The following is a 22,534-nucleotide window of genomic DNA, read 5'->3' as shown; positions in this document are numbered from 1 at the left end:
TATGCTTCAAAGCCAAAGATCTCAGGAGACATGAATCTGGTCTGCCTGAGGACAGCATTTCATGCTGCCTCTGTGTTTGTAGTACTGTAAAAATTACTGTGTACTTTGTCCTTAATATGATATTGGGTAAAGCACAATTTTTACATAAATTTTGTTTTATTCTGCTTTCTAAGCCAACTGAAGTTTTTTATGAAAAAGGCACCTGTGGTTTGTTTTTAATATTACCTTGGTGATAGACACTGTTGCTGTTTGCTGCGGCCTCTGTCAGGAGGATGTTTCTTGTCAGTGGTAACAAACTGGGTAGCACTGGTCAAAGTGGATGAATGTGGGCCTGTATCAGGTCCCATTAAAATCAGTGAAACAGCCATTGACTTCAGTAGGAATTGGACTCAACTTCTTAAGTGGAATAATGTTTTCTTTTGTCATCTTATTAGAACAAGAATAATGCTTCATAAACAGCTTCAATGAAGGAGACTCAAGTACTGAAGAGACTTAAAATGCAAGAGACTGTTAATATTCTTTAATTTCTCTATAACCATTATATTTGTTAATAGCACATCTTGGAGTGTGGTTCATTGCAAGATAAAACTGGGAAGGAGTTATTGTCATCTGGCTTGCCTGGGTGCAAGAAATGCATGTTTATGTTTTGGTAGAAAAGCTCTTTGCTATCATTTCACAAACAATATTCTAATGTCTTTGAAGCCAGAATGAGTCTGTTGACCTAACAGATTGAGAAATAATTTCCTGTAGCAGAAAACTGCTTTTCCAGAGTCATGCTGAGACACTGACTCAGGACCAATTAAAGCAGGCTTCAGAGAGTGGGTGAAACTGTCAGAAGGCTGCAAATTACCCCAACCATCTTTTCCCTTTTTTAATGGTCTTAACATGGGGGTTTTCTAAGGCCACTCACATCTGCTGTGATGGCCATGAATGCATGTAAATGTCTTGCTCTACTAAATAATCTTGTGTGTCTCCTTCCTCTGATAAACTATTCCTTATCTCCTTACACCTTTCAGATCCTCACAGCAGAGTGTGCCTTACCTCAGCTGATCAGGACGACCCCCTCAGCTCTTACATCAATGCTAACTACATCAGGGTAAGAGCTCCGTAGCCCAGTGTGTCTGCCCAGCCACTGTTAGTGTAAACAGAATTGCAGCACACACTGGCTTTTAAAGGCATCCTAGCTGATCTGATTGCCCTTCTCTCCTGCTTACATTAGCTAAAACCCAAATCTCCAAGTGCACCTGTACAGATTCAGACCAGACAGAAACATACTTGTGCAGTTCTTGATGCAAAATTCCTTGTCAGCTGGCCTAACTAAGGCACTGGATAATCAGCCTGAATAAGGCTCATGACCTAGCCAGAGTCACCTCAAGGCTGTAAGAAACTCTGCTGAAATAGTGTGAGTCTGTGCTGTGCCTTTTCTCCATGTACACATGTGCAGGAGAGAGATGGAGAGGAGAGCTGGTGCCACGAGTCAGCATTTCATCCAGGATAGCTCTCTGTTTTTTTAAGAGCAAACCTTCAAGGTTATGGTGGACATCCCTGTTAAAATTGATCTCTTGTTCTTTTGTTGGCAGGGCTATGGAGGAGAGGAAAAGGTATATATTGCTACTCAGGGACCGATAGTTAATACTGTCACTGACTTCTGGAGAATGGTGTGGCAGGAGCGTTCTCCCATCATTGTCATGATTACCAATATAGAGGAGATGAATGAGGTAATGCTGTTACATCCAGATTATATTTTTATCTCCACTCCAGCAGTTATTTTCAGCATAGACACTAAGCCAGCAAACAGAAGTTAGTTCAGTGGCCTGTGCAATCAGAGCCAGCATTAAATTCTTCAGGCTCAGAGAAGATGTGGGCTTCTCTTTCGCTTCAGTTTAATGTGAGTCATGTTTTGGTGTCTGACTTCTCCTACTGTTGGTTTTGCCATTTTCCTCTCCCAGCTGACCTGAAACCCCTCCTAACCCAGCTCTATTTGCAGGCAGTCTTTGAAGTTCATTCTGAAGGAATCAAAAGCAATAGTACCCCATAACTGCCAAGACTAAATATTTTTAATCAGTAGAGTTGCTGCTGCTTTATCTTGCATTTATTACGATTTGATGTCTACATGCACATTTCATTGAGGAAGTACCTGATTTCTGTATGATAATCAAGAACTAGAACTGACTTGGATATTGAGGACCTTCCCCTGAATGTGTCCAGGGAATGCTTGTGAAATACTGAAATTAAGATGCTGAAATTTTCTATTTGCCACCTACTTCCATATATTAAACTGTAGTGATGTTTGTGCTAATCCACCTAAAGTGAATTCTTTTTTTTGCAGTTATAATACTGCAGCCCTCCAGGTGTTCATTACTTACCTGCTGAAAACTTTCCCCTGTAGCAGAGTTGCGAGGGCTGGGCCTTTGGTTGCTTTGTGCCTGGGCTTCAGCTCACAGACAGGTAGCTGAGTTCACATCTGCCTTTACTGGCAGTGTAAGATGTGAGAAGGTGGCTGGGCATGTGTTGGGCTCTGCATCCTCCCCCACCACTAAGCAGCAAGGCTGGGTGGAGACTTCCAAATGTTGTTTCTTAAGCTGCAGCACCTTTGTATGTCAGGCTTGTCCTTGAGAACAGATTAGTTATTTAGGTTAGAGATTTTTGTTTGGAGAAGAAGCTTTAGATGCTTGGAAGCCAGAGAATATGGGAATACATGCAGCATACAGACAGAGTTGTAATGGCTTATCTGCTAGCTGGAAGCTTAGTGCCTATAATCATGCACGTGCACAAACCTTTAGCTTTTTATAGATATAAAGTAAATGTGTTCATGTCTTTTTTTCAGCTTCATTGAAAAAAGACATGAACAAGACTGACACAGAATTATGACACTTTGCAAGTTAAAAATGGTCAGTTATTACAGCTGGTTCATTGGAAACGTCCTGTCAAGGATTGCTGATGCAAAGCAACAGAGTATGTTGCTGATCTGAATGCTTTGTTTTCACTCAGGTTTTAAATTTGCACCTGCCTGTATCTGAGCAGCAGCACTGAAGCAATAACTTGCTCATTTATCAAAGTTGCCATTTTCTGGCACATACAACATTAAAATGTCATGACATAGTCAGCGCACCAGAATCTTTTGCAGACTTTGAGGTTTAAAGAAGATGCAGAGGAAATGCGGAAATGCTGGTCCTGAATGACATATCTGAAATGTTCTTCAACTATAGTTTTCATAACAAGATTGTATAACAGGAAGGCAAAACAACCTTTATATCTGGATTGCCTCCTACCTGCACTGACCAAGTGTTTCAACCCTCTTCTCAGTCTTGGGAAGCAGTGCACTGCAGTGCTGATGCACTGTAGAGCTGGAGCTTGCTACAGCCTGTATATCACAACAGAGCTGCTGAGTCTTTCCTGATACATTTTGTGTCAAAAATGTATCAGTGTCAGCAATCTCAGCCATAAATACAGGGTCCTTTCATGTAAATGTCTTCTGTACTCACTCCATTTATCTGCAACATTTCTATTAATAGATAAATATAACAGGACTCAAAGTACATAGATTCAAACCCAAAAGTTTTGTTCAGCAATGCTAGTAAGAGAGCCTTTTTGTTCTTCCTCAGTGCAATGGCTTCACTAATGTGAGTATTAAAAGCTCTGCATCTCAGCCCTCTGTCACTTCTAATCTGAATTGACAGACAGCCCACAGAAATGAGTGGGCAATCTTACTCCACTCCTTTAAGCAGAGCAGTGTCTGTGCTATTGATAGCTGATAGTGCTCTTGACAATTTTTGCAGTGGATTCTGCAGTTTATGAGTAGAGGAAGAAAAAACACAATCTGCATAAATAACTTTACAGAGACACAGTGGGCCACACTCCCAGTGGGTTATTAGCTGATGTACTGTGCAGATGGAACAACACTGATTCTCCCACACAAAAATTTTGACTCAGTAACTTTGCAAGGTACTTTTCTGCTGTTAGTCTTTCTCCTCAAGTGGAATTACATTTGGTGGGGGAGAGAAAAATGATTCAACTTGTTTCCTCCAAGATTGTGTACAGCTGTGTAAAAGCGGAATCTTACTAGCATCATCTTTACTGAGGTTTGTTGAATAGCAGATACCTGCTCCCCTGTGATAATGAAATAGCTTCTTGCATTATCACAAGGGAGCCTTTTTCTCAGACTCTGCCTGATCCATGTCATTCCTTGTCCATGAACTAATTTGTGCACCATATCGAAATGCCTGTCTCTGCCCTTGCATATTGATTAATTTAGAGAAACTAAATACAAAACCACAGTCTTTTTTAGCCCTCCTTCCAGGATCAGAGGGACCTACAAATTTGAACTGGCTCATCTCTACTGTATCAGTACCATAGAGTAGGTCTGCAAATGGACTATAGTTTCTGTGTTTCCAAGTGACAGGTTGTGCTGGCTGTATCTCTGACTGGTTTTTGGCAAAATCAAATGCAGTAGTCCAATCTCTCTCACAGCTACTGCTGCCTTTTAGTTCCCTATCTTTGAAAGATTCTCACTGACAATTTTAAGTGGATTTTGGTACATAATCTATTTTCCCAAGCATCCCCAGTCATGTTATTTTGTGCAAAAACATATGCAAATGATCATTTTATATTCAGAAAGCATTGAGCCGTTATAAAAAATAGAAAAGCTGTATTTTGTGTTTCTACATCAGTATATATGCAGCACAGATATATTGGTAACTAGTGTATATTATACTAATCATTATTATCTCAAGAAAAAGATTCACTTAAAAACACAAGCACATTGCCACCAGCCTCTCTAATGAACCTTCAAAATGCACATCAGTTGCATAAAGATAAATAAGGATGTGTGTATTTAAAAGCATTGGTTAGTAATTACTTGATTTGTGCATTTTTAATCAAGCAATCAGGCTATTATGGATGCAGCAAAAATCAGCTGAAATGTGGTCCCTGTTTAGTAAGTGAAAGCTTGTACTTATTATAGAAACAAAATTTATTCATATTCAACTATGCATGTGCTATATCCAATTTCAGAGGAGAAAAAAACGGAGCCTCCCTTGATACCTGCTTAACTGGATTTGTTTTATATTGCACACAGAAATGCACAGAATATTGGCCAGAGGAACAGGTCACCTATGAAGGAATAGAAATCACAGTTAACAGAGTCATACAAGCAGACGATTACCGTTTAAGGCTCATCACCCTCAAGGTAAATCATTCCAATGTACTTACAGTAGCTTAGCTGTCTAAACCTATAAATGCAGATGTTCAGGGGGAGTTGTGTAGAAGGCTTCTGCACAGTGTAGTGCTGGACAAATACTACTTTTCATTACTGAAGTCATCGTAGCTTTGCCCAGTTCACCAGCATGGAAGTTACAGGAAAATAAGCAGTCAGAGGTTTAGGCTGCATGTGTACAGTCTGAAAGCCACCAGGCCAGTTGTAGTAGTATGGGGTTCACTGGGTAAGAAACCAGTGACTCATTCTGTGCCTTTGTCCTCCGGGTTCATTGATCATTTAGAATGAAATGTCAGCTCACAGAGAGCTTCTTACTTTGCAAGTGTAGTTTTATATACCAGTAACCATTCTATCATCTTGTGGATAGAAAGTTTTAGCACTGGTTTAATTTTTTAAGTACTTAGATACTACTTAATCTAAAGTACCAGAGTCCTATTTTACAACGCTTTTCATTGCTAGGTTCTAGAATATCAAGCTACATGTTTTATTAACAGTCTGTTTACATAAACTTCATACGTCTTTCATCTGCCAGATCTACCCCGACCTCAGTATAACACGGCAATTTCTTTCCAAGCTGGAAAAACTCTCCTTTTATCCAACCAGTTTAAAGTCTCTTCAGCCATATGCTAATGGGCAGAAAGCCAGCAGATGACATCCCATGTCTGGATTCAAGAGTGTAGAAAGTCTGTCACTCATGCTTTTGGCAGAGGCAGCAAGGAGAAAATCAGACTCCATGACAAGTGGGAAGTGAAGAATATCTACGTGTTGCAGACTTGCAGCTCATCTGATTTTGCTTTTCAATTAGACAATGGTTTTGTTTTCAGTACTAGTGGGTCAGTGCCTCTTCCCTCCACCCCCAAATGTCAGGATGTGAACCGCTGAGTTCTAGAGCTGAAATAAAGATTCCGTGTAAGTTACCTTTCCCTAGAGCTGTACATTTGCCATTTACTGGCAATAGTGGAGCAGCAGCTCTGAACCATGCCTACATTAAGTGACTTGGTAGTGAAAACTGGAAAAGCCATGAATTGACTTCAGTTTGCCCTTAAACAGGAGTGTTCAGAAATACATGATTATTGCATGCTTTACAGAGTGGGCTGTCATTTTTCTATCCATAGAGGGGATAAGATTTGTCAGGTTTTGGGAATTTAGGAAAAGCTTAGGCTATAGGCAATGCTTGTTTTCTGTTCTCAGAGAAAGCTGCCAGCGTCTAGCCACTGAGTCGTGATTTCAGCTACAGAATACGTGTTGGTAGACTTCAAACCATCAATTAAATCTTGCTTCCTCCTAACTGTTCCCAAGTCTTCTCAGTCCCAAGGAACCATCAATAGAGAATATTTTGTTCAGGTCAAAGCAGAAGTGTACAGAATCACAGAAGTCAGGGTGCTCCAAGCAGAAGCATAAATCTTTTAACACAGCAGACAAAACTGAAGGCATCCAGAGTTCATCACTAGAACTTTGTATGTTTTCTGTTGCTGTCAACTAAATGATTTATGTAGTGATTCATGTTTTTCTTCAGATGACTTTTGCTTTTCTCTCAGTGTTATTGACAGCATTTTTATTATAATTTTTCACAACTGAGTTAAGAATTGAGTGTTCGTAACTTCTGTGACTCACACATAGTCACACATTCAAAAGCAGCTGTGTTTCAGAGCAGTGTTGATCGGATTTACTGTAGTGAGTTTGAGTGTTATTCATGATAACTAGTTATGCTCTCTTAAACAAAGTATTTTCTCCCTAGGATAAATAACCCAAGGCCAGACTCTGTGCTATGATAGTAAGAGTCTCTGTTCCTGAAGTGAGCTAGACACAGCCTTAAGGATCCTGTGGCTATGCTTTAGTGAGCACTTCAAACCCAGTATAAGATGGAACAACATCTCAATGAAGCAGAGCCTCCTTTTGTCCAGCTCTCTTGTTCTGACCCTTGTGCCCTCCCATGTGCCCTCACAAGTGTTTGTGACTGTGTGCCAAGCCAAAGGGAGAAACTGATTGATCCATCTGAAAATTAATCCATCTCAAGAAAGAAAAACAATTTAATGTGCTTGCTTTCCCAATCTATTTCACTGTGAAGCTGTGCAAATGCTCTGTCATACAAAGAGAAGGGTGGAAAATGCACAACCAGAGAGCACTCTTAGCATCCAGTGACTGACAAGCATAGGGAGGGACTTGGGAGTATACGTGACAAACTATTTTCAGATTTTTATGCCTTGTTCTTCAGAAGGAGTTATATTTGTCTTTTTTTTTCCTCTCTCTTCAACTCAGCCAGCCATGGTTTGAAGGGAGGGTTGTGGAAGCTAACACTTCTGTTCTTGGACCTTTTGCAAACATTTACTTTGCCCTGTGCCAGCTGGCTTGTGCAGTGGTTGCAAGGGTAAGGCCAGTTCCCTGGGCACCATGTTACTGTTTTGCACCTTTAGAAATCAGACAGAAGGATAGCACTTTCAACACACAAAATCAGAAGCTCACAGTGCTACTTGGCACTCCAAAAAGGAAACAGCACATTTGCTATATTCATAACCATGCTGAGACAGAGAATCAGAATTTGTGTTTCTCAAAAAGACCTGGACTGCAGCTAGATGCAATTCCCACCTTCCATACTGCCTCTGAATTTCTCACCATGTCTAAGAGAAGAGTAGAATTGACAGGAGACCGATATAAGTCTGTCTGTCAGAAAAGATAGAAAAATAAGCTCCCATCTCTCTCCCTCATCTACTTATCTAGCTATCAGAGACAGAGATATGGCTCCTGGCTCTCTGTCTGTCAAATACATTATGAAAGCAATTATGTCACAAGCACAGCTCTGGCTTTGCTGAATGAATCTGTCAAGAGGGAACAGACCGCCTGGAGTGTTTTGCACACAGCTCTTGGCACTAAAAGAGCAGAATACTTTGTGGGGGGAGGAATTTTTGGTTTTTTGGGGTTTTTTTGTAAGGCAGATTACTGACGTGCAGTCGTGGTATTTGAAGTCCAGATTTCTGTGTTGTGTGGCTTCCCATTTGGATTTCTGTTCCATTTAGCATTCACATAATGGTTGGGGTTGAAGGGACCACTGGAGATCATCTGGTCCAACCACCTGCTACAGCAAGTTCCCCTAAAGCAGGTTGCATGTGCTTGTCTCCAGGTGAGTCTTGAATATCCCAGAGAAAAAGACTCCACAAACTGTCTAGGCAGCCTGTTTCAGCGCTCTGTCACCCTCGAAAAATTTTTCCTCATATTCAGCTGGAACTTTCTGTGTTTCAGTTTGTGCCCCTTGTCCTGTAGCCAAGCACTACTCAATAGAGCCTTGACCCATCCTCTTGACACCCTCCCTTCAAATACTTACAGATTTTGATAAGGTCCCCTCTGAGTTGCATCTCCTCCAAGCTAAACAGGCCCAGCTCCCCCTAAGCAAGGTGCTCCAGTGCCCTAATCATCTTCATGGCCCTCCATTGGACCCTCTCCACTAGTGCCTTGTCTTTCTTGAGCTGGGGAATCCAGAACTGGACACAGCACCCCAGGTGAGTGGAGTGCTCCTTCTCTAGGGCTGAGTAGAGGCAGGATTACCATTCATAATCTGACGACTCTGCTTTTCTTAATGCACCACGGGATACCTTTGGCCTTCTTGGCCATAAGGGCACCGCTGGCTCGTGGGCAACTTGTTGTCCACCAGGTCCTTCTTCCCAAGGCTGCTTTCCAGCTGGTCAGCCCCCAGACTGTACTGGTGCCTGGGGTTATTCTTCTGCACATGCAGGACCCTGCCCTTGTCTGTGTTGAACTTCATCAGTTCCTCTCTGTCCAACTCTCCAGCCTGCCTAGGTCTCATGGAATGGCAGCACACCTTTCTGGTGTGTCAGCCACTCCTCCTAGTTTTGTGTCATCATCAAGAAATGTTCTGAGGGTATTCTCTGCCCCTTGATCCAGGTCATTGATGAGTAAACTGAGCAGTGCTGAACTCAGGACTGATCTCAGGGGAAGGCCACTGGCTATGAGCCTTCAGCTGGACTCTTTGCTGCAGATCACAGCCCTCTGAACCCAGTCAGCCAGTTCTCAATACATCTCACTATCCACTCATCTAACCTATGCTTCCTGAACTTACTTCATGAGGAGGTTATGGGAGACAGGGTCAAAAGCCCTGCTGAAGTCAAGATAGACAATATTCCTGCTCTCCCATCATCCACCCGACCACTCATACCATCACAGAAACCTTTCTGATTGGTCAAGCATGATTTCCCCCTGGAAAATCCATGCCAAATACTCCAGATAACCTTCTTTTCCTCCACATGTTTAGAGGTGATATGCAGAGTGAGCTATTTAATTGCCTTTTTAGGGATGGAGCTGAGGCTGACTGGTGTGTAGCCCCCTGGGTCCTCCCTCTTGCTGTCTTTTTGAAGACTGGAGTGGCATTGGCTTTCCTTCAGTCTTCAGGCACCTCTCCAGTTCTCCATGATCTTTCCAAGATGATGGAGAGTGACTTAGCAGTAACATCTGCCCACTCCCTCAGCACTCATGGGTAGATCCCATTGGGGCCCATGAATTTGTGGATTTCAGGTTTACCTAAATGCTTTCTAACCCAGTGCTCATCAGCCAAAGCAAAATTGGCTTTTTCTCCAGAATTTCTTGCCTTCAAGGTCTGGGATTCCTGAGGGCCAGCACTGGCAATGAAGACTGAAACAAAGAAGGCATTCCATAACTCTGCCTTCTCTGTATCCTCTACCACCATGGCTCCCACCTCATTCAGCAGTGGGGCTACATTTTCCCTGCTCTTCCTTTTGCTTCTGATGCAACTGCAGAAACCCTTCTTGTTGTCCTTGACATCCCTTGCCAGATTTAATTCCAAATGGGTCTTAACCTTTTTTGTCACATCTCTGCATACTTTGACAACATTCCTATATTCCTCCCAAGTGCCATGTCCCTTTTTCCATATTCCATAAATTTCCTTCTTGTGTGTGGTTTGTTGTTTTTTTGTTTTTTTTTTGCCAGAAGCTTCTTGCTCATCCATGCATGGCTCCTGCCCTCTTTGCATGATTTCTTACCCAGAGGGATGCACCGAAATTGAGCTTGGAGGAAGTGATGCTTGAATATTAACGATCCGTCTTGGATTCCCTGTCTTCTAGGGCTTTAACTCAAGGGATTCCTGCAATTAAGTCCTTGAAGGAATCAAAGTTATGTCTTCCAAAGTTCAAGCTTGTAATCCTACTTACTGCCCTTGCTCCTTCCATGTAGGATCCTCCACCATCTCTTGGTCACTGCAGCCAAGGCGGCCCCCAACCTTCCCGTGCCCAACCATGTACTTAACGCAAGGTCACCTCTCCTCGTTGGCTTCTCCACCACCTGTGTCAAAAAGATCTCATCAGTGCTCTGCAGCAATCTCCTGACTGTGTGTGCCCAGCTGTCTTATGTTTCCAGCAGATTGATTTAATCTTCTCAGTCTTGAAGGGAAGGCCATGTTTCAGCATCAATTTTACAATGAGAAGTTCTTGTAAAAATTTTGTGGTGTTTGTCTTAACTGGATTGCAGAAAGGAGAAGAAGTCAGAAACCTGAAACATTACTGGTACACATCTTGGCCAGACCAGAAGACACCAGACCAGGCCCCTCCTCTGCTACAGCTAGTACTGGAAGTGGAAGAGGCCATGCAGAGTGCAGAGGAGAAGAATGCCCCAGTGATTGTTCACTGCAGGTAAATAAATGTTGTGTCTGAATTCCAAGGGCTTCTTTGCATACAGTGGTGCAGTGCACAGACTGCCACACAGGCCATCAGTCACACGTGTGAAATCTTGCCCAACTGCTGCTGAAATGTGCTTGGAACTTCAAAGCTTTAATGGCAATGATTTTCTATTACCGAGTGTTGCATTAAGAAACAGGCTCAGTTGAACATGGAAGCTGGCAGTGGCTCAGTTACTTGTAAGAATAATTCCATTTCATTTGCCTTACCAGAAATGTATGCCTTTAATTATCTTTGAAGGGCCAGGTTAGCAAAGATTAGTATACATTAGGTGAAATTGAGTAGGAAAACACATGCAAGCAGACAAATAATAGCATTACATTTTAAGCATCAAACCCTCCTGTTTTGTAGATTCCTTCTTTGCTTTTTTTCTTTTTAATAAATCATTATTAGACCAAAGACAATAATTTAAATATAACACAAAAATGAAAGAGTGACAAAGCTGGTTACAGCAAGTACTAATCAATAGTCAGGAAATGTACGCAATTGACAGTAAAACTGAAGTATCAGTAAGAATCCCTGGCAAAGATGAAAACTTCTTATATGGAAGGAGCAAAATCTTTACAGCAGTTTGATGCCTGATGAAAAAATTGTAATTATCAATCAGAGCAGAATAAAAATAGATGAGGCTAGATACTTCTCTTCTGTCCTCAGAAAGAAGTGGGATGATGTACTTTCATTTGTAGACGTGATGAACTATGTTCTTTTGCACTGCTATCTAGGGAGCGTGTTAAGCATCAGCAACCACTATTAAACCAGATATGCTAGTTGATTTTCACCCAAGAGTGGTTTAAAAAAGTTGGTTCACGCACTCTAAACCATTAAAGTTTAGTGTAGATGAATTACAGCTCTTGGAAAATTGGAGAAGTTCCATAGGTCTAAAAGGAAGCCCTGTTTTGCCAGTGTTTAGGAAGGTTAAATGTGATTACTTGAAAACTACAGTCTGTTCTCAAAACAGTTGTTCCAGGTAAATAGCAGAAAGCCTGATAAGAAATGCAGTTTATCTTGCCAGGGTAATCTTCCATCATTTCAATAACATACATTTTGCCAAATTTATTTTTGTACAGAATATTGCTTAATTTTGCATAATGTTTTCTAGGAAACAGCAGATGGTTGCTCTCCAAAAGCCATAGTAAATGGGTATTATACAATGAGAATGTTTTTAAAGAGCCTCTTGGCAGAAATTGTTGGTAGCCTGGTGTCGTCACAAATCCAACTGCAAGCTAATGTGGAGTAATCACTATTAAAATGCTCGTGTGATACCACATGTCCAGTTTTTCTGCCTGTGTTTTAAAACAGAGGTGGAAAAATTTGGGTGAGTTCAGATGAAAATAAGAAATGGTTTGTAAGGAGGTCTTCTTTGTCCATGGAAATGTATGATCTCCAGGAGCTCCTTGAAGAACTATGGTATCTGCTGCTGGTTACCATGCCACTCTTGCTTTGCATATTTGTTCTGTCCTCTTGTATGGTGTCATTGTCATAACATTGTAATAATCTGGGGAGAAATAGGGCATTTTTATTTGAAAAAAAAATACTAAGAGACAAGGAGATAGGATTATGATGTGTTTTATGTGGATAAAAAAAATGTGCCACCCAATGCTGTCTCAGCCACTGAGAGACCTGCAGCTTGTCCTGGGACAAGTGCTGTTTCCTTTATCTAAAAATGGGTGTTGTTCCCTCCCTTTGTAAAACACTGAGGTGACTGGACAGTAAACAGTGTCAGGAGCTGTGTGCTGTGGTCTGTTTGGTTATGGTCAAGTGCAAGATAAAGGACTTGTGGGCAGCTGTGAACCGTGAACTCCAATGTTGCTTGAACATTTCTTGCCAGTGGTTTTGCATTATGATTTTCTTATAATGTAAATGAAAGCAGGATTTCCTGTAGTTGTGTCAAGTAATTATTCCTGAGGATGCTCAATTATTTCATGCATAAGAAGGGCTTCCAGCATTTGCTGGTAGTTTGTTAGGTGATGAGAAGAATTCACAGCTTCTATAACACTGTGCCTTTGAAAATGAACTCAGTTCTGGTCAGATACGGAAGAGTTCAGGAAAATTTTAAGAAATTTTTTTGATAGTGAATTTGTTGTATTCTGCTCTAATTCAAATTACTAGATTGCAGATCTGATCAGAAAATAGCATCATACTTACTATACTGCTGTTAGTGCTAATTATTTAAGCAAGAGTTGGGGTTTTTTTATTCTACCTGTGAATGACAATAGCTTCAAAGAAGCTGTTAAAATTGAGAATTTCAAAGCAAAGTTTGCCTTCAAAGCAAGGCTTGCTGTTGAACCAAATCTTACTAAGAAATGCAGAAGCTTTTTTGCCATGGTTCAGTGGGAGGTTCAACAACATATTCCAATAGTCCATTTTTAGCATTATATCTGCAATGTTCACCCTTCTGCTGTGAATGGCTCACACTTAATCGTGTCATCCAGCAAAGTTGGTATCTTTTCCTAGTTATGGCTTTCCATATGGAAGCACCAGTCTGGCAAAGGTCGGAGGGACAAAAGGGATGATGTGGTCTGTGCTGCTTTAGTGGCAGTCGTTTGACAGGAAAGTTCCAAAATCCTTCTGACATCTCCACTGCCTCTCTCTGCTCTTCCCTTCCTTAGTGCAGGCATCGGGAGGACTGGCTGCTTTATTGCCACAAGTGTCTGCTGTAAACAGCTGAAGAACGAGGGCATAGTTGACATTTTGCGAACAGCCTGCCAGTTACGGTTAGACAGGTAAGAAAGCCTGCTTCCTTTCCAGAACAATAAAAAGCAAAAATTATTATAGTTCCCCTTTTTTAAGGAGAAGCAAATAAGGAGAGGGGAAGAACAAGCTTAAGTGGAGGCCAGGAAAGAACGTTCCTCTGACTTGTAATCTTTGCCTGAGCAGTAAACCTTACTGAACAGCCCTAGAGCTGATTTAGGCTCACGGCTGGCATCAAAGTCTGCACAGCTGTCCATCTCCATGAAGCAAGAGGCAACCTTTCACCAGCTGAAAAGTTGGCCCCATGTGTTCATACAGAAGCAAAGGCTCAAAGACCTGCTGTACTTAAGTTCAGAGCCACTTTTATCCCAGAAGGAGTAATGAAAATTTATTTCATATACCAGAGCTGTGAGCCATGGTAGGAGAGACATTGCCTGGGGAAGGAGAGTGCACAACCTGGAGTGTTTGCAGACATATGAAAGGAGCTGTGAAAATCTCCACAAATTCAATGGTTTCCAGTTAAGCATTTCTTAACACACCACCTTGAGTTTGATTATTAAGTAAACAGACTTGAATTTTGTACCAGAGATGTTATTTTTCCTCTCCCACTGGTTTCAAGTGCCATCAAAACATGTCTCAGTGCTCTCTCTAATGATAATGATAAATGTAGTCGGGGGAAGAGATGTCACGAAAAACATACCAAAGATTTTTCTGAAGGAAAAAAAAGAACCTCAACCCCACGCTGAACTTTATTTCAGAGAAGAAATTATGCTCAGTGGGAGGCAAAAAATGAAATGCTTGCTGCCCTGCTGAGGCTCTGATAGACAGGGACCTGCAGGGGCTTAGAGATTTGGCTGTTTCAGTGGATTTTAGCCCAGACAAGGGAAGGCTTCTTGAGAAAAAGAAAACCAGATTATGAATAGTGAGTGCTGATTATCCATGGTCCAGTTAAATATCTGTCTGGATGTGAAATATCTTGTCTCTCTGACTAATGTTACACAGGAAAAACATCATACAAATGAAGGCTGAAGGCGCCTGCTTACAAATGTGTGTGATACAGCAGGCCAATTGCAAACACTAGCTTTGAAGGGAGAGGGGAACTGGCAGTCACTTTAAGACTTCGAAGAAGGAAAATCATACTTGAAGGACACCACAGGGGAAAAGGAAGACTGCAGGAGCCTCTGTAGCTGCCATGTAGCTCTGAGGAGTGGGATGGAATAGATAAAAGCCATTTAAATGTCATGGGGTAAAATACTGAAGATGGAAAGTAGATCACCATCCTTCCTACAGAAAAGCATGATTTCGTCAAGGACTGAAAAACAGGGCTTGTAGTCTCTTGGAAGTCATGCTGCCGCCCACTGTCATTTTCACTAACTCCCCCCAAAATCTCCAGGAGACTTCAAAAGTAGCATGAGAGGTTGAGACAGTGTCCAAGCAGCTATAAGAGGGAAGGCTGTGTCTCCTCCTCTTGCCTGATGATTACTGTCTTGGGTGGTAAGGAGTCACCAGGGACTTAGGGAAAGAAGGTTGAATGCAAGCCAGAATAGATGTCTGAAGGAATGCACCTCCCTGCTTAACACAGAAAAAGAAAGGTTGGCATTAGCTCTGAGAACCACCTTTGAGGTTGCCATGTACCCATGAGAGAGAACAAAGGGGGTTTTTCCCTTCATTCCCTCACAAATCCCTTGGAAAATTTTTGTGCACTGGGCTTTGCATCAGTGGCCAACAGATGGTCCTAAAATAACTAGTATGACTAAGGAGAGGAAGTAATCATTCCTGCATCCTTCCCACAGGGCTGAGAGACATTTGCTGTCGTTGCCCACAACGCAACTCAGATTTCAAAGGTTTCTGTGGCAAATAGGGGTGAAAACATAGTTCTGTGCCAAAGCCTGGACAGCAAGCACATGTCATGGTATGCATATGTGTGGCAAGGGAGGAAGCCACCACATAGCAGGACACCAGATTAAAAGGAAAATAATTTCCTGTGGTCTGGACACCCTGGTGCTTCTGCTGCTGCAACTTCAGGGTGCAACCCCACTGTTAATGGAACTTCTTGGGGAGAAATTGTCAGATATAACTAATGGTCCTTGTGTGTCGCAGTCTGACATAGATATATTTCAGTGCTGTGTGGTGCACAGAGGGACTCAAACAAATCAGCTGTGAGCTTGTGTTAAGGAGAGCAGATGGGGAGGAGATGGTCAGCTAGGAATTTTTTTTTTTTTTTAGAAACACTGTGTGTGTTTCTCACCTTTGGTAGATGATGAGAGGTTAGTGAATAGGTCCTTGCCCTTCCCTGTTCATTATTAAATGTTATTTCAAGCAGCTGCTTAACAAAATAAGTGCAAGGGGCTGAAGGACAAGGTTGTCTTTCCTGCTCATCTCCCCCTTACTGGTATGGCTGCTGTGTGACCCATAATGGTTAAGTTGGACCCCATAGAAAAGGGCTGTCCCCAAGGAGAGTGCTAGCAGTCTGCTACCCATTTGGCTTAGAGGAAGCAACTTTTCATTAGTGTGCTCTGGTGAGGTTTCTCAGGGAATGCACCACATATGCCCTTCCTCAGACTTAGAGTCTGATTGGCTCCAGTCACCCGTGGGTTCCCATGTTTCTCAGCTCCACTTGTCATTTCAGCCTCCTTTTGGCACCGTGCTGCCTGGATCCGTGCACCAGCACCAGTGCTAGGACAATTCTCTATACACTTTCTATACAGCTTCAGATATAAGTTTTAATTGTCTTCTTAATGGATTGTCGAGAGATCATATTGCTTTCAATGGTACTCTTAGCAAAATTTCAAACGTTAGTAGAATCTGCTTAAAATTAACAACTTCATCCTGATTCGTTTTGTTCATTTCTGTCTCCCCCTGTAGTGCTTATATGTTGCTTAATATGCTACTTGCAGAAATACACGCGCTAATGACACATGGAAAATCAAACTACTTTTGCTGCTGCTTGCATTTCCTTTCAGGTTTCAGTTTTAAAGAGAACTGTAAAAGCTGAAAAATAAACTGAACCAAAAGTGGTTACCGTGCTGAGGGATATTTTGCTATCAGGGTGTGCCCAGCAGTGAACTCAGTTGCAAATCGGAGCTGTCCTTTCTAAAGTAACATTGTACTCTCCAAAATCCTGATGGCCATCCCTAGTTCTCTGGCTAACTTGTCAAAAGCTTGATGTGGAGTGGCACAGAGAAAAGAATCCTCATTGCAGAATGGGAAATTTGCATCAGTTGTCTGGGCTGGTGTGGCTTGGCCTGGCCTGGCCCTCTTTGGTCCCAAATTCAGTCCCTAGTGCAGCTGTGAAGTCTTGGATAAGCTGCTTCCCCTTTTTATTCCCGTGCTCCCATCTATCTCTCTAGGGCTTTGGGGTGGGAACTACTTTTCACAGAAGGGTTCTTGGAGTACAGGAGCTCAGGTAAGATAAGAGTAAATGATGATGGTGATGCTTTCCTGGAGGAGAGCCTCTGCCAAGGAAAATGCGTGTAAAGCCCGTTCCTGTTCTCACTACCTTCTGTTCCTTGCTCAGCAGACAAAATGGAACTTGAGATCAGTCTTGAAGCTAGTTACAATCAAAGAGCACTTCTCACTCATTTCAGAAAGCATTGGAATGGACCTTTGGTGTGGAGCACAAGCTTCATGTTAGCTGTGCTATTTCCTCACATGTTTGCAAGTAATAAGACTGCTGTTTCCCTCCCCTTTTCTTCTTGCCTTTCAGGGGAGGAATGATCCAGACTTGTGAACAGTATCAATTTGTGCATCATGTCATGAGCTTGTACGGAAAGCAGCTTTCTAGAGCAGCAGAAGAATAAGTGTTCATGATATTCCTAAAGGCTAAAGCCAGGAGAACTTTTGACTGCGCTCAGATATATTTCAGATCTGATAAGAGACACATGGTAACCTGGCTGTCTTAGCTGGAAAGATATTATTTTACTTTGATATTGCTTTTATGCTCTTGTTTGCATTGACATTAAAGAGCTGAGGTACGCCTTGTCTTAAACATATGTGACAGGACGTAATCTTCACCAAAAAAGGCTTATTTATACTGTAAATAATTATAGTAGCTTCATTTGTTACAAAAGCAAGGAAAAAAAAACAGAAAAAAATCCACTGTCTTCAGTTTGTTCTTTTTTAAAAAGTCATTGCTAATATATCCAAATACAGTGTGAAACTTTTTGAATTGTCATGCTGAAATGTGCCGTATGTTGACTAAGCTTGAAAGTAAATTTTTGCCTCTTTCTGATTGTTTTTACATATAAAATTACCGAATACTGTGTGTATCGTAAACCTTCTGAGCCTCTGCATTGGAAGACTCAAGTAGATTTGCATTGAAATGATGTTTCACACATCATATTTGCTTGTTTATTTTTTCTAAAGCAGTCCACTACCAGTGTTATCAGAACTAACGGGGAAACAAGATTTCAATGACATGAGTCAAATTCTTGCCTCGAATTCTTACCAGCAGTGTACCCCAGTATCATCACAGTGGGGTGAATCTGAGTAGACATTAATCTGAACATAAATGCTTCATGCTTTACCTTTTCTTTGTCAATATTTAGGCATCTTAGTCATCTGGCAAACAGATTGTATTTCTGCAATTAGTTTCTATTTTTATGTAGAATAGAATTTCTCCTGAAATCTGAGATTCAAAATCAGGTGAGGAATTTTTTTAGTTCATCTTTATTAATAATGTAACAATAAAATCACTTTTATTCTATGAATTTATACTTGTTTCAAAGCCTTGAGGGTAACCAGGTGTCCAGTGCCTATTAAAATTAATGCAAATCCTAAAGGCAGCTTAAAAAAAAATCATTGTGAACTTGTTGGCTGCTTTATGATAAATTTGCCCTCAACCCAAATTTAGACAATAATTTGCCCATTCCAACCACAGGCAACAGTGTTTCCTTTCCAATAATACAGACTGCTGCCTGTGCTTTTTGGTTAAGACTTCAGTCAGTCTGGGAAGATTGTAGTTTGTGTTTAATGCTTAGAAGGGAGCACATGTTTTAGTGCTTCACTGAGCAGAGAAAAATGGAGGTACGCAGAATCCTTAACACGAGAGATGAGTGTTTTGTGAATAGGAGCTCTGATGACCTACTAAAAATATATTTGCTTCTCTTTATTTGTAACAATAATCAAAACCCACTGCTTCTATTAGTGCAGAAGATTCTGCGAATTTACTGCACTTCCTAATCAGGAGAAGGTAAAGCAGCTCTCAGAACAATAAGGGCTGATCCTGCTCCCACTGATGTTTTGCCATTGACGTCAGCAGGTGCAGGGTAAGGCCTGAAATGTTACGCCTACAACTTCATCACTGTGGGGAAAAAGTTTCCCAATATTTCAGTACACATCTTTGTGTTTATTCTGTATCCATGAACCTGTAAAAATCCTGTCTGCAGGGTTTGCATGAATGTGTGGCAAAATGTGTTATCTTTAAACCACTCGATTTTATTGCTGTATTTAAAATATTTCCTTCAGTGAGAAGCTAGCAGAAAGAACTGGCATTCTTTTTTAAAATACTGGTGATAGTCATTAAAGAGAGCAATAAACTTAAGCTTTTGAGCATAACATGACTGCTAGTTTTATGTAAGTCTGGATAGCTATATTCTCTGTGCTACCAACTTCTTTGAAGGGGTGACACTATTCCATCTAAGCACTCCTTTAAAATAACAAAATAACCACTGATATTCCTGGTTAATATTGAAAGTGGAACTCCCTATAAATATTTTTCAGCTTTTCAGTGCTCTTCCATGTCAAAACTGACTCAGTGAATAAAACTTCTTGCTCTGTCATCAGCTTCCCATGCATCTGCTAAAGAATGCTTGTTGGTTGGAGGGCAGTGTGCATATAGGAGGTAAGTTCAACATATAAGTTGCCTGCTGCACAAGGAGATTTTCTAGGTGAGAACAACTTTATGGCAAGCAAGGTAAAAAGGGCTCTAAGATACTGACCTTGAGGTCCTTGCACAGATCCTCAGCAAGTGTTAGTTGGCAGTGCTTCACTGACTTGAGTAGAAGTGAATGATTTACAGCAATGAAGGAAATCTGGCGTGCTGTCCACTCCCATTCTACACGTGTGGACTGTCCTGAGAGTGTGGTTGTCGATAAAATCAGGTTGTTTGGCATCAATTCACTGCTACATAGCACATGTCAGCCTCGTTGCATGCTCTGGTGATGAGGGCTGCACTGCTGCTACCTCATACCAGGCAAGAGCAATACCACTTGGTCAGGATCAAAATATTCAAATGCCTCTTAAAGTGTTATTTTGTCTAACAGATTGGGATTTAATCCTCCTATTTACTCTCTGGCCTTATCATAATTAACATATTTCTGTCTCTTTTTTCCTTTACTTTTTTTTTAATAGAATTTGAGATCTGAAGGACCTTTTATCAGCTGTTCTGATCTCTTCTGGCAGCAGAGGTAGTCTTAAGAAGTGCTTAAGATTAGCAGAAAGGAGCTCTGGCCGTGTGCAAGCACTTGAGATGAGTGGGGCTGCTGCTTCTGTAATCAGTGTGTTCGAAACTGAGCTGTCAATAGGAGCTAAGCTATGTCTCTGGCTTGTCTTTTTACTCCTTCTCTATTAAATGAAAATTCCAAGCATATTTCATCCACTCTCTCCTGCTCGGTGGCCGGGACTCTTTGTACCAGAGACCACAACATTAGTACCTACAACACAGTTGATTCCCAGAGGACTGAATTCCTCTCTCCAGGTGGGTAAAAATAATAACAAACATGAGATGATTTTATTTAGAACCAACTGTGATGTCTTCTGTTTGATAAGTTTTTTCACACTTGGAACAGGGCAGAGCCTAGTTCAGTGCCTTGGTTGTTTTCTGGTCATTTGGTCACCACACTTAAGCAGTTTTATCCTGTTCCTCTTTCTGTCATGGTAACAGAGTAATGGCACATTCTGTCCTCATGCAGGTAGTCTGAGATCAGCAGATGCCAAAGTTATGTAAAAAAACAAAAACTAAGATTGTACTTGAGTGTAAGGGCTGTCCCCAGATAAAGCACAACTCGCTCTCTGAAGGACCAAGATAAAGATGACTTAGTCAAATTATTCTCAAATGTCAACTACCTTGTAGTCATGTAGGGAAGAGAACTGCATTTCTTCCAAGACTTTCAAAAGTCTTCTATAGCCTTTTCTAGACTTTTCTTCTATAATTAGTCTACAATGGAAAAATCTTAACATGTGAATTTGCAGTTGCAAAATGGACTTGAGAATGAGGACAGGACAAAACAGGACCTTGGTTCCTGTCACTTCCCTGCTGTCTTTTCAGAAGGGGAATCATGCAGCTTGCACATTGATGGTCATGCCTTATAGATTTGCTATGGAGAAAAAACAAAACACTTTTTCTGAAGTCCCTGGAGATAACCTTTTTTGTTCTGCCAAGTCTGTAGATGAGTATTTCTTGGTGTCTGGAAGAGTGACTGTCACCTTAGGATAAAGTAAGGCATCTCAAGGAAGCTTTTTTCCCTGCAAGTTAAAAAAAATTCTCCATTCAAAAGCACAGAACAAATAGGTGAATGAAAGCAGCATTTACAGCTTTGTGCATAAGGTACAGGCAGTCAAAGATCTGCATGCTCTAGGCAACACAAGTATTGATTTCTAGTGCCTCAATGTGAATTTCACATATTCACAAAGAAATTGATTTCTTTGATTACATGCAAGGAAAGAGAAGAATCCACTCTCATTTGAGCACTGATAGAGATCAGGCTCCAGCACCTGAACACAACAGATGCTTCATTCTTGTGGCGTGGTGTGAATGTCACAGAGGGGGTTATGATGAGACCTGCCCAAGCTTTTGGGCCATGTAATACCCAGGCAGGGCAGAAGTGCCAGGTTTACTCAGATGATAGCAAAGCTGAATGAAGAGAGAGACTGAATTACTTACTCAAAATTAAAAGCCATATTGGCACCAGAGCTGGCAATATGGCTCTGAACATTTGAGAACATAAAGCTTAAACAGTCTGGCAAAGGACTTGGATATTGCAATTCCTGGCCCTTTGTCTCTGCTGGACCATGCTACTCAACTTGTGTTCCCTCTTGGTTCTTTATCTCTTATCTGCCTGTTGCTGCTTATGCTTTAAATAGAATTAAATAAGTCACTTTATTGCACTACTGTTAACCCAATATCTTCATAGCCTGTGTTTTCCAGAAATCATCTCTTTCCTTGGACAGAACCTGTCTTACTAGACACCCTTCAAAGGGCTCAACCTCTTCTGCACAAATCTTCATCCCAGAATTTTGGGGATATAAACCTGCGGTTGTGTGCATCTTACTAATGGCATTTCTCCATTGAGAAGAAGTTGTGTTTGCCTGAGTTAAATCTTTTTATTTGTCTGACCTTAATTCCCCTATTTCCAGTATCAGGTGCAACTTTCCTCTGAAAAGCCAAAGGCAGTATTTCCATGGATCACTGGGGGCAAATCCTGCATAGATCTCCTTTGCATGTTTAGCTTGTTTGCCTCTGAAGTGGGCACAGGGAAACATGTTAGGAATTAAGTCAAAACTGATAATGCACAATGGAAACCTCCTCTTGTAAATGAGCTTTGACTTTCCTTCTATCTCAAAAGAAGGAAAGCCATGTGTGATTGGTTTTACCACACCCACTGTTGTCTTCTGGGTATTTAGGATGTTGTGAGGAGTACAGAAAGCAAACAGTCAGGCAGCACAAAGGTCGGGGTGTCAGTTTGGATAGGTGGGAGGAATTGGATTGTGTTGGCAGTATTTTGGTTTTTGCTGGGGAAAACACAACTTTTAGTCCAGAAAGGAGGTTTCTCTGTAGCTAAATTGGGCTCTTGTTCCTGAAGTAGAATACTGAAGACATAAGGTGAAGGTTGGTTTCTTCATGCATTTATTAAACAAGCAATAAAAAACACCTTATCTACTTCAGGACGTGGCCAGTCCCATTTCCACACACTTCTGATTTGATCTGTGT

General features: G+C 41.3%; 1 protein-coding gene across 6 annotated transcripts in view; it reads left to right on the top strand.

Annotated features, from left to right (window-relative positions):
* The window catches only part of PTPN5 (protein tyrosine phosphatase non-receptor type 5), a 77,150-nt gene extending 57,987 nt beyond the window's left edge, over positions 1–19,163 (top strand). For all 6 annotated transcript variants that reach the window (XM_038138539.1, XM_038138535.1, XM_038138536.1 and 3 more), the window contains exons 9-14: positions 1,017–1,096; positions 1,581–1,718; positions 5,078–5,188; positions 10,709–10,869; positions 13,524–13,637; positions 17,312–19,163. In XM_038138539.1, the coding sequence (XP_037994467.1) occupies positions 1,017–1,096; positions 1,581–1,718; positions 5,078–5,188; positions 10,709–10,869; positions 13,524–13,637; positions 17,312–17,405 (698 nt within the window). In that variant the 3' untranslated portion in view covers positions 17,406–19,163. The remainder of the gene's footprint in view (positions 1–1,016; positions 1,097–1,580; positions 1,719–5,077; positions 5,189–10,708; positions 10,870–13,523; positions 13,638–17,311) is intronic.
* The last annotated feature ends 3,371 nt before the right edge of the window (positions 19,164–22,534 follow it).

This window comes from Motacilla alba, chromosome 5, assembly GCF_015832195.1.
Source record: "Motacilla alba alba isolate MOTALB_02 chromosome 5, Motacilla_alba_V1.0_pri, whole genome shotgun sequence".
Classification (NCBI taxonomy): domain Eukaryota; kingdom Metazoa; phylum Chordata; class Aves; order Passeriformes; family Motacillidae; genus Motacilla; species Motacilla alba.
This window is presented reverse-complemented; position numbering and strand designations above follow the sequence as displayed.